Consider the following 12,207-nt stretch of genomic DNA (forward strand, 5'->3'; position numbering starts at 1 on the left):
TTTTTTTTTTTTTTTTTTTTAGTGGAGCACTGTCTCCTGCTGGAGAGTTGCTCTTAGGAGGTTAGCCACCCAGCCAGGCCCTATAGCAGTTGGCCGGACTATGCTAATGGCGTGCCTTTTAGTTCCAATGCCACCAATCGGGCCAGCCCATTTAGCCATCTACAAAATTCGGCACCCGGAGACCCAAAGCGGAGGGGCGACGGATTCCGCGTCCGCCACCTCGAAATAGCCAAGTTCCCTATTCGCGCCACCGTACGCGGCGAATCTGCGATGCTCTTCCTGTCCGCGGATAGCCCCCTCGGCCTCCAAACCCTAATCTCCGCCGACGACGCTGATGCCTCCTCCAAGGGGGGCGGCAACGTGGCCACGCGCACGATCGCCGCCTCCCCCAGCGCGGTACGTTGCCTCGCCAACGGGTGCGAAGCGGATGGTGGCCGTGACGGGAAGGAGGAGGAGCGGGGCGGTGGCTGCTGGGTGTCGTACGGGTGGCGGCGCCTGCCGCGCCGCCTGCCGCCCGCGATCCAGTCGCCCCGCCCGCTTGTGCGGGAGCGCACCGCCGACGGCCGCCTCGTGATCTCGCAGGAGGAGGCCGCGCACCGCGTCTGCGCCAGGAAGGTCGAGGACCGCCGCCTCGTCCTGGAGCTCGTCGACGAGCGCGATGGCGACGGGGCGCCCCCGCCTCAGCGGCGGCGGCGGTGGTCGCATCCGTTGGTTGGGCAGGAAGCCAAGGCGTCTGCATCAGCCGCCGGCGAGGGGTCTGCGCCTGCGGGGGCGCCAACTACGTCTCCGGTTGCTGCGGTCCCGGTACCGCCCGTCCCGGCCGAGGCGTGCTTCGAGGGTGCGATCCGCGAGGCGTCGCTGCGTGAGACGCGGATGAACTTGCTCAGGATGGTCCATTGAGAGGAATCCCATCTCTTGCCGATCGTCCATTGAGGCATTGAGAGGAATCCCATCTCTTGCCGCTTCCGCTTGCAAGTTGCAAGTACCTGTTGCATGCGCTTAGAGGAAAATTTTGCAGCCATAGGGACAATGAACAATTTCACCGGAGAGGAAATATTTTTGTAGCTGTTGTTCAAAGGAACTATTTTAGTTGTTAGTCATCGTCGAATTTGGAATCGTAGGTGTGAGCCAGATCAATACCCAGATTATAGCGAGAGAAGCATAGCAAATTAGCCAAGTTCATCAGTTCGATTTATTGTAGCTGTAGAGATTGTGCCAAGAAGTTCCTTTTACTTGTGCTTGTTTACAGACATAATTGTTTGTTTGGATAACTGATTTACCAGGCGGATAACTGATCTACCTGGTGATGGATGGCACTGTGATGGACTTGAGGTATGTCATTTAAGAACACTCGCACAAACAGTCAAAATTCGTGGATCATCGCCATGCTAACTGACTTCTCTGATGTTGCGTTTAACAAAATATGGATATGAATACAGATATTACTCTGCATGCGTGGAAGAAAGGACAGATAATGTGGATGGGCAACGATAAAACTCTGAACCGAATGGCTCAAATGCTCTGATATGGATATGAGCCACTAGCGAGAGAAGCATGGCAAAATAACAACGTGCATCAGTTTGGTTGGCTGTGGAGAGTGTGCAAAGAAGTTGTACTTTTTACTGGTTGTTGTGCACGGACATAGCTGTTTGTTTCCGGCGAAGAGAGACGGATAACTGATACCAGGTGGTGTATTGGTATGACACTGACTCATATATAGGGTTTAAGAAATCTTGCACAAAGAGTCAAATTCTTGGACCATCGCCATGCTAGACTTCTCTGATGACAGGACCAGCTATGATGTGGAACGAAATGGAGATCGATGACCCTGCATGCGTGGAAGAAAAGATAGATAATGTGGACAATGATAAAACTCTGAACCGAACGGCTCAAAAGCGCTGATATGGATATGAGCCAGTGAACCGAAATTCAGAGGTCATCAATTTTCAGACAACAGGATGCACCTCAACTCTTACCAATTGAGATCTGCCGTTAGCTTGATACTGTCAACGTATCTTCGTTGCTGTGGGGCAAAAATTCACACGGATTATTTCAAAGAGAAACAAGGTTTCTTGCTGATAATAATGATACTCATGGTTGCACTTGCACAAGCCTGGAAAATACAGTTTAGATTGTCTTGTGCTACCTGTAATTTCTTATCCCCTTACCCTTGTACCTGTAAGGCTGCAATTTCTTATCCAGGAGAGTAACTGTACAACACAACTCCTGAACGTGTAAGGAAAGAGGAAGAGCGAAGCACAACTGCACAAGCATATAGCAGATATAAAGAAAGCAATGACGAGTTCCACTTTTTATTTGCAAAACGCTTTGCACCAAGGGCCAAAATATAATTTGTCCTGGCTATTTGGTTCCTAGGCATAGGTTGTTGTCACAACTAACTTTAGGCAAATGTGTCAAGCCAAAAAATGTGGCTTGAAAATTTAGAGCCACACTTTGCCATATCCAAGAAAATCTTGCCACGCTTTTTTTACTCTATCTATGACATTGACATGTGGAGCCTAAAATAAACCGACCAAATTTTGGTTGTGAACCAAACACTTGTAAACTTCGTCAAAGTTTTCTAAGGTGAAGTGGGAGAAGCAATCAAACAACTCCTGAGTCTTTCTATGCCAAAGCCTAAAGGCATGACTTCAAACATCTCTTCAACCTAACCACAGGTTGAATCTACATTCAGCCGAGCGAGGTACATGGCACCACTCAATTTTCCTTTTTCTATATTAGAATCATGCCCGTGAAACAAAATAAAATCACAATAATTTAAAGTTTAAACGTGCGTTGTACCATCGATGGCATTAAACTTCTCTCCAACTCTCTGATCATGAGCTCAATTAATCATTCAATCACCCATTCACCCTATAGTTGTAATTAACCGCCTCCTGACTCCACGTCCACCATTTGTTGGAGGTTGGAGCTGCTCTTTTCTAAGGACAGGAGGTCATAGTGTACATTGGGCATTAGGTATTCCTTCCCGCACGCCTCCTACATGGAGTAGGCGAGGCGCAGCAGCGTGGCCTCTGACCACAGGTGGTTGATGAATTGGAGCCCCACGGGGAGCCCTCCACTGTTGTACCAAACCCGCGCAGTGATCGCCCACATCCTCAGAAAGTTTCTCGTGATTAAGTACCGCACCAGTGTAGCTACAAGTTTTTCAGCCATAAGAAGCCTGATGAGAGACGCATGTCAACTCCTGAATCATCTCTCCTTTGTCGATCATCATCGCATCACATCATATTACCTCTATTGATGTAGTCCAGCTCTCCCATGCTCAGTGTGCCATCCTGCAGTGCGTACATCGTATATACAAATTCAGCCACAAGCGCTTAACAATGGAAGAACTGGAACAAGAGGATGTATATTCTACACTCAACAACAACTAAATTATTATGACTTCTACTTATCATGTTTACATTCACCACTCTGAACCTCATTGTGATGTTTGAAAAAAAGCTACCTGCAGTAAAGACGGCTTCCACAATTCCACATTGGAACAAGGCATGTGCATGTCACTACTACAGGAAACTTAACCGAGGCGGGCAAAAAGGGTTAACTGCAACCGCCTCGGCCGAAAGGTCACGGTTAATCGTGGCCTTAACCGAGGTGGTTGCCTGCCCGCCTCAGTTAATCGAATAAAAAACAAAAAAAAACAAAACCCGTGGATAAGCCCGGCGAGCCCATCCACGCGCCGCCGCTCCGCTTGTCGGATCCGCACCACGCTCACCAGATCCGCACCGCCGCTCGCCGGATCCACAGAGAAGGGAGGGAGGGAGGGCGCGGGAGAGTGGATTCGCCTCGGAGGAGGAGATCCGCGCTGCCACAGCCCGAAAGAGGGTGAAAGCTCTAGCTTGGTTTTGGTGAATTGATGAAACTCTAAGTGCTAACCTAGTTTATCAAGTGATCATGAGATAGGTAGCACATTCCAAGTGGCGAAGTAAATGAAGATCATGACATGATGATGGTGATGGCATGGTGATGATCAAGTGCTTGGACTTGAAAAGAAGAAAGAGAAAAACAAAAGGCTCAAGGCAAAGGTATAAATGGTAGAAGCCATTATGTTTTGGTGATCGAGACACTTAGTGAGTGTGATCACATTTATGATCGATAGCCGTACTATTAAGAGGGGTGAAACTCGTATCGAGATGCGGTTATCAAAGTGTCACTAGATGCTCTAACTCATTGCATATGCATTTAGGATCTAGTGGAGTGCTAACACCCTTGAAAATATTTGTGAAAATATGCTAACACATGTGCACAAGGTGATACACTTGGTGGTTGGCACATTTGAGCAAGTGTTAGTAACTTCACCGGCGCCCTAAACTCAGGTGAACGTGGTCACTGTAAGTGACCGGACGCTGGTCTCTGAAGGACCGGCGCGTCCGGTCAGTAGCAGCAGAAGAAGCACAGCGTCGGTCGTCGACCGGACGCTGGCGCTGAAACGACCGGACGCTGGCTGGCTGCGTCCGGTCACACTGACATGGTCATGCACAGGGGAAACGCCAAGTGACCAGACACTGGGTGAGTCCGGTCGAGCTTGACCGGACGCGTCCGGTCGTGAAAAGTCGTCTATGGATGCTTACTAGAAACGACCGGACGTTGGGGTTCAGTGTCCGATCACTTTGAGCTGTTGCGCCCGGTCGTCACTTGACCTTTGAGATTGGGCGATCAACATTTGAAGAGAGGGGACACGTGGCACGCATCGCGTGACCGGACGCTGAGGTACAGCGTCCGGTCAATATGACCGGAGCATCCGGTCACCCCGTGTTGTGCCCAGTGAAGGGGTACAACGGCTCTATTTCATGGGGGCTTCTATTTAAGCCCTATGGCCGACTCAAACTCACTCTCTTGGCCATTTGCATTGACATAGCAACCTTGTGAGCTTAGCCAAAGCCCTTCCACTCATCTCCATCATTGATTCATCATCTTTGTGAGATTGGGAGAGAATCCAAGTGCATTGCTTGAGTGTTTGCATCTAGAGGCATTTGGTGTTCGTGTTTCGCTGCGGGATTCGCTTGTTACTCTTGGTGGTTGCCGCTACCTAGATGGCTTGGAGCAGCGAGGATCATCGAGCGGAGGGTGGTGATTGTCTCCGGCTCCGATCGTGGTGATTGTGAGGGGTTCTTGACCTTTCCCCGGCGGAGAGCCAAAAGGTACTTTAATAAATTGCTCGTGGCTTGTGTGATCCTCATCTTGTGTTGGTTGTGCGGCACCCTATTGAGGGTTTGGCGTGTGATGCCAATTAGCGCGTGAACCTCCAAGTGAGTGAATCGCCACAACGAGGAGTGGTTTGCCGGCAAGCAAGTGAACTTTGGTAAAAAATCATTGTGTTCATCATTTGATTCCGAGGTGATTGGTCTTCATTGATATTGATTCTTGTGATTGATTGGCTCACTCCTCGACACGGCGGTATAACTATCTTGCTCTCTCTCTTTATCTTACCGCAAACTAGTTGTCAAGCTCTTTAGTGTAGCTAGTTGTGAGAGTTTGTTAGTTTAGTTAGTGTGGCTCTTTAGTTAGCTTTTGAGAGCACACTAACTTAGTGTAGTGACATAGCTTTTGTGTGAATAGAAACTATATAAACTAGAATTGTGGTAGGTGGCTTGCATTTTTAGTAGGCTAGCGCAACACTTGCTTCGCCTCATAATTCTCTAACCGGTTTGTTAAGTGTTGTTGTAGAATTTTTTAATAGGCTATTCACCCCCTCTAGCCATTAGGACCTTTAGAGGGCCGCGCCGCCGCCGTGGACCCGTGACCGCGAGGCCGCGCGCCGCCCCAACCCGGAGAGGGCCGCGCCGCCGCCGTGGATCCGCGACCGCGAGGCCGCGCCCGCCAGGTCGCGCGAGGGCGCACGTCGCCGATCCCGTGCCCCTGCCGTGCCCTGAGTTGCGTGGAGAGAGGGAGAGGGAGCGGTATAGGAGATGGAGTTGTGAGGTCGCGCGCGGCTGCGCGTCGCCAAGCCCGCGCCATGAGGAAGGCCAGTGCTCTGAGCAGCGGCTTCGTCGCCGGGTCTGGTGGAGAGAGGGAGATGGAGCAGGTGAGCGGGAGAGGGAGAGGCAGCGGCATCGTCGCGAGGGGGAGGAGAGAGTCACGAACTCTGGCGTCTGGGTGAGGGAGAGAGTGATGGACATGAGCGACCGGGTGAGGGAGAGAGTGAGGGCTAGGGTTTCATTCTTGCATATATATATATATATATATATATATATATATATATATATATATATATATATTATACTGTGACGTGGTGTCGGGCCAAGTTGGGCCGAGATGGATTGTTTGTGGGCTCGGCCATATTAACCGAGGCAATATGTTTGGATAAGGCCCGCCTCGGTTAATATATTTTAGAAGGTGGTTGTTTTTTAACCGCCTTGATAAATCGATTTTGCGAGGCGGATGACTGTAACCGCCTCGGTTAATAAAAAATGACCGCCTCGGTTAATCCGAGGCATTAACCGAGGCGGTTTGAAAGTTTGCCCGCCTCCGACATCAATGTCAAAACGCCTCGCAAAAGATTTTTTTTAGTAGTGTTTTTTTTTTACAAATAGTCTTACAGTCCCATAGTGTAAACCATTGAGGTCACATACTCACATTTGATGATTTCACATAAATAAAGATGGTTTTTGTAGACAAAAAACTTCATCCACGTGTACATAGAGAAATTCTGAGTCCATTAGTCGTTAGATGCTCACTAGACTACAAACAGTGCCATCATACAACTTTTGTGACGACTTTTCTTTTCTGGAAAAAGGTTTCACAACATTTTTTTAGAAAGTTACAAAGCTACACTTGCAACTTTTATGCATAATATTTTACGGACAAAACCGATCACCATAACTTCTTATCCTAACTTTTCAATATAGTTTTTTTCATGTAATTTCGTAAACAACTTATTATGACAACGTTTCTACATGACCATTGCAACATAAGTTTTATTCATAGCTGTCAGCGGACAAATTTATCATAACAATTTATTAACATAAACTTCTAGCTAAACTTTTATTAATAAGTTTTTTTACAAATAACATAACTTATACACATAATTTTTTGCCATTCAATGTCTTTCAAAATATTTATACACAACTTATCCAACACAATTTTTTACATAATTTGTTTCGAATAAACTTCACAACCTAAAAAATATATTCGTTGTATATAGAAGAAAAAGGTTAGGGTAATATAAAAAAAGGAAAGGAAAGGAAAGGAAAAACAATGAAAGGAACAAAAAGAGAGTGAAAAAACAAGATGAACCTGTCAGATCGGGTAATACAGGGGTGGAATCATTGTAGAAAAGTTGGATCCCAAAAAGGTCATGTGAAAAAGTTGTTTCTAAAATTTGTCAAAAATATATTAAAAAAATATGATTAAAAGTTGTATTGACAAGTAATGTCCATCAAAATATCATGCACAAAAGTTGTTATTATAACTTTATAATTTTCTAGAAATAAAAAATGGTAGAAACATTTTTTTTTTGCAAAAAAAGGAAAGTTGTGGAGTTGTAGTTCAGAAGTAGTCCGTATTGGCTACCTCGGCTGTCCCTCTGCGTCTCTGCGCCTGGTTGCATCGCCGTGACGCCGTCATCACTCTCTCTCGCAGCGTGCAGGGCTGGAGACTGTAGGGCAGAGACAGCACGCGGCGGAAGATTCTATTCGGCGAATCGGCGTCCCCGCGCGCCAGCGACAACTGTACACGCGCACGTTCCACGAGGGCGGTGGCCAGTGGGCACCAGCCACCAGGGCCGGGAGCAGGGGAGGCAAGCCCCGCGACACATGTGCTGCAGCTACCACGTTGCAGTGCAAGGTAGCCACATTTCTTATGTACAAACAAACACACGATCTCGGCTTGGCTTGGCTCGACTCTACAGGACATGCAACCAAACATCCACTTGCACCAGACCAGACTCTGGCTGGGCAAAGCTCGGCCAACCGGCCAGACCGGCCAGATATAGGTTACCAAGCACGCCCTGGGTCGCCGGGCCAGCGATGAATGGAACCGGTGGTGTGGTGGCGCCGCGGCGGTATACTATACACCAATAATCCGCCACGGACAATTTAGATTATTACACCAATAATCCGCCAGATGCCTACCCCTACCCTGCTCCCAGAGTCGAGCAATGGGATGGATGCTTCCAAGGTACCGAGACGGAATGGCGAATTTCACCTTGGCGGCGCGTGGCTGGCACTCCATTGTCCAGTAACGGATTGATCTCAGTTATTCATCAGGCGCCTGGCGCGTGGACGAGTTGGTTAACAATGCCCTGCCGCTGGATGGCGATGCCACCCTTCAGGTCGGTTGGATGCAACATCTTGTCGTTCCAACCGGCGGGACCGCGGCCGCGGGAGGGGATTGGGTTGTTGAGCCGAGACAGCGAGTCGAATTTGCGGTGGATCAAGCAATCTAGGGTAAAGTATCAGTATTTTATAGGCAAAGGCCCCCACGCCGGCTTCTTCACGCGCCGCCGCGCCACGCTCCCATGGGGCTTGCCCGCATTGGTGCGGTATGCGATGAGCGTGCGAGGCCGTCGTCGACATGGCGAGCGGCTACGGCTACCATCGCGGACACGACGTGCGCGGCCGGCGTGGCGATCTCGCGGCCAGCGCTATGTGCGTGCACAGTCTCGCCCAGCGCGCAAGGCCGACGCGGGCAAGCCCTACGGCGGGAGAGCAGTGCAGCGGCGTGGTATGGCAGCGCGCGAGGGCAACGCGAGTGCGGGCCCGGTGTGGGAAGGCAGCGAGGCGCGGCTCCGGAGTGCTGGAGCGGCACAGGAGGGCGACGGGGCTCTACATCGGAGGTCCGCCCGGGCGGAGCGGCGCGGGATGGCGGCGAGGCGCGGCTCTGGAGTCCGGAGTGCTGGGGCGGCACAGGAGGGCGACGAGGCTCTGCATCGGAGGTCCGGCTGGCCGGGGCGGCGCCGGATGGCGGCGCGGCGAGGCGAGACGCGGCTCTCGAGTGCCGAGGCAGCGAAGCATCTTTTTGGTAGTCTCTGACAGATGGCCCCATGGCCTGAGACGAAAGGCAGCCTTCGGATCTGATTTGGACGGCAAGGATGATGAGAAAGTTAGGCAGAATAGTCATTTTGATCCGTAAACTATTTTTCAAGGCTCAGTTTTATCCTGAACTTTTAGAACGGCTATTTTACTCCTCAAACTCTACTGTTAGGCTCAATTTCATCCTAGAACCACAAAGATGATCATTTCAGTCCTTAAACTTTATATTTTATGCTCAATTTCATCCTAAAATTATAAAAATGATCATTTGAGTCCTCAAACTTTGCATTTTGGGAGCGATTGGAGGTAGAAAAATATTACTCATCCAAAAACTCTTTACTGGCCATTAATAATTTCAAGCTATTATTTTTAATGTTACCTTATAATGATATCATTTATATATATCTGACTTTAAATAATTTTTGTAGGAGCAATTACACACGCTATTCCTTAAGAATACATGGATATATTAAAACAATAGTAGATCTATAATTTTTTTTCTCAGCTACTTCTAGCGTTAGGCTCAACTAATAACCATGTGTATAGAATAATTATTTTTATTCATAGGATAAAAAGAATTCATATTTAAGAATATTTAGATCTATATTTATATTCATCTTAGAATATAAATACAAATGTTGAAAGTACCTAACAATGTCGTGGGTGGTGCTAGACAAAGGATGAAGTTGTGCAAAAATGCATTTTTATAATTTATGGATGAAATTGTGTCTAAAATATAAAGTTTTCTTTTTGATAGACAAATTTGAGTTGAAAAATAAAAGTTAAAAAACCAAAATGTACTTTAGTAGTTTAGTAGTTTATGGATGAAATTGGGCCTAAAATTCTAAGTTTCATGACTGAAATGATCATCTTCAAAGTTCTGAGATAAAATTGAGCCAAAAATATAGTTTGAGGACTAAAACATCCATTTTAAAAGTTTAAGGATGAAAATAAACATCGAGCAATAGTTCAGGGACAAAAACGACTATTCTACCATAAACAATATTGGAGGAAAGTCACCACGACTATTCTACCATAAACAACGTAACTTTACAGAGGAAAGTCACCAAATCTCAGTCCGCTTTCAACTGCCTTAGCGAGCGAGGGAGGGAGCGAGCCAGCAACTGGTGGCAAGTGCGCCGTCTCAATAAACCCAGCCGCCGTCCAGTTGGGAATGGGACTCGCGGCGTACACGAGCAGCACACGCGCACTAAATACGGGGCAGTTAATTACTATTTCTCCAAGAATGGGTTAGTTAGAGCCGGGTCTCCTCCAGATCCTGGCCGTGGCCCGGTGGCCGTAATGCGGTTGCGCCGTCCCATTCACCCAAAAAACGCCGTCGCCACCGGCCGCTGCGCCGTCGGCATCACCATCCGGAGAAGAAAAAAGAACCCCGCGGGCAAACTAAAGCTTCACCGTGAATGAATGAACCCGTCCTCTCTGGCTGCAGATTTTCTGGCTCCAAATCATGCTTTACCGGGTAGGAGAGAGAGAAAAAAAAAGAAAGCTAAGTAGCCAGGACAAGATTAGAATTAGCACCCAATAATATAATATCTAATTGCATATTTGCATGCATATAACAGAGGCCCCGTTAGCTTCGCTGAAAAAATAAGCCGAAACACTGTTTCGGCTAATTTGTTATGAGAGAAAAACACGGTTCCGACTGAAAAAACAAGTTAAAAAAGACGGATTATAAGAGAAGCGAACAGGGCCAGAAGGACTATGATCAGGCTATCAGTTGTGCTAGTTCAGATGTTACTGTTTCACTCTCTTGGAGCCAGCCTTTGGGAGGGTTATACTAATAACTTGTCGGTGCAGAAAGTGACCAACATGTAAATATTTATAGTTTTGTCGTACGTTGTGATCGGAGGTGGCCTAACGCTCAATGACACAGGGTTTATACTAGTTTAGACAATGTACCCTATGTCCAGTTTGAGTCGGTTGGTGACTTTATTCCTGAGCCCAGGTGCTCGAAGTTGCAGTGGGATTATAAACGAGAAAGAGAAAGATAGGGGTACAAGAGGTCCGATCGGACTTCTGCCGGAAGGGCCAAGAGCGACGGGAGCCCCGCTATGAACTAAGTGTTCGAGCGTGTGCTCGTGGTTCAAATCTGACGGTTCTGTGATTGTGTGCTAGTGAACTTGATCGATGTAATGAATCTAAAGCAACCTGAATCGACCTATCTGTTAGGAGAGAGTGCATCCCCTTTTATAGATGAAGGGGATAGCTCAACAAGTGAAAAGGGAAAGAGTACGTATGCTTCTAAGCCTTGTAACCCACGTCGGCGGGTATAGGATGATGGTAGACGTCCACAATACTGTAAAAATGTCGGATGCACGTGGGAGGTTATGTCGTCTTCTTCAGGTATGGCAGATGTCGGTACCTGCTATACTGTTGATGCCCAGAGGCATGTGAGGGGTTTTACCATGTTCGCCTAGTACGATAAATGCCGACGCCCACAACACTGTCGATGCCCAGAGGCATGTGGGGTGTCTTACCGTATGGGAGTTAATGGCGCCCACAATACTGTAGGCAAAAATATCGACGCCTACAACACTGTTTGGGCTCTGTCATGCCAGGGAGGTTACAGAGTATGGTTTCTGCAGGTGTACAGGGTACGGTCCCCAGTATTGTGTTTTGACTTGTGCGTCATGCCTTACTTTCTCCGTCTGTTTCCTGGTCCTTACCGAGCGGGCGTCCCCGGTCGGTGGGTCCCGGTCGGCTCTGATCGCGCCAGTCGGAGAAGAGTAGTGAGCAAGGGTTCGGCGCACCCCCGATCGGAGACACGGGTCGGAGTCGGAAGTGGTGCTTGGCCAAGCCTTCCGGTAGGAGGGACCGTCCGGAGGCAGGCCGAAGACCGAAGCGAGCGCTCTGGTCGGATAGGCGGACCGGAGTCGAAAGCAGGCACCGTTCCTCCTCGACCAGGCCTTCTGGTCAGTGATTGGATCGCCCTTCTAACCTGTCGTTCAGGTACTTGGGCCGGCCCATGAGTTGTGCGTTGTCTGCTTGGATCGAGCCCTCATTGGGAACCCCATTCACGAGGGACCCCGGGTTTATGAACCCGATAGGAGCCCCCGAGCCCTCGGACGATTCGGATAGAATCGTCTAGGGGATTTTTATCTTGATGGCGGGTGGGCATGAGTGCACCCGTGGGTGTAGCCCCCGAGCCCCCGGGTGATTCGGGCAGAATCGTCTGGGGGTTGTTGTTAGT

The 12,207-nt window shown here is 48.6% G+C and overlaps 1 protein-coding gene across 1 annotated transcript; it reads left to right on the forward strand.

Annotated features, from left to right (window-relative positions):
* The first annotated feature begins 206 nt into the window (after positions 1-206).
* Positions 207-2,352, forward strand: LOC136522981 (uncharacterized). Its single transcript, XM_066516765.1, has 2 exons — positions 207-1,332; positions 1,440-2,352. Exon 1 carries the CDS (start codon positions 271-273, stop codon positions 898-900), a length of 630 nt encoding a protein of 209 aa, XP_066372862.1. The 5' UTR covers positions 207-270; the 3' UTR covers positions 901-1,332; positions 1,440-2,352.
* Positions 2,353-12,207: the final 9,855 nt, after the last annotated feature.

This window comes from Miscanthus floridulus, chromosome 18 (genome assembly GCF_019320115.1).
Source record: "Miscanthus floridulus cultivar M001 chromosome 18, ASM1932011v1, whole genome shotgun sequence".
Taxonomy (NCBI): domain Eukaryota; kingdom Viridiplantae; phylum Streptophyta; class Magnoliopsida; order Poales; family Poaceae; genus Miscanthus; species Miscanthus floridulus.

Coding starts and splice junctions, on each gene's coding strand:
- LOC136522981 (XM_066516765.1), top strand. CDS start 271: ATGCTCTTCCTGTCCGCGGATAGCCCCCTCGGCCTCCAAACCCTAATC.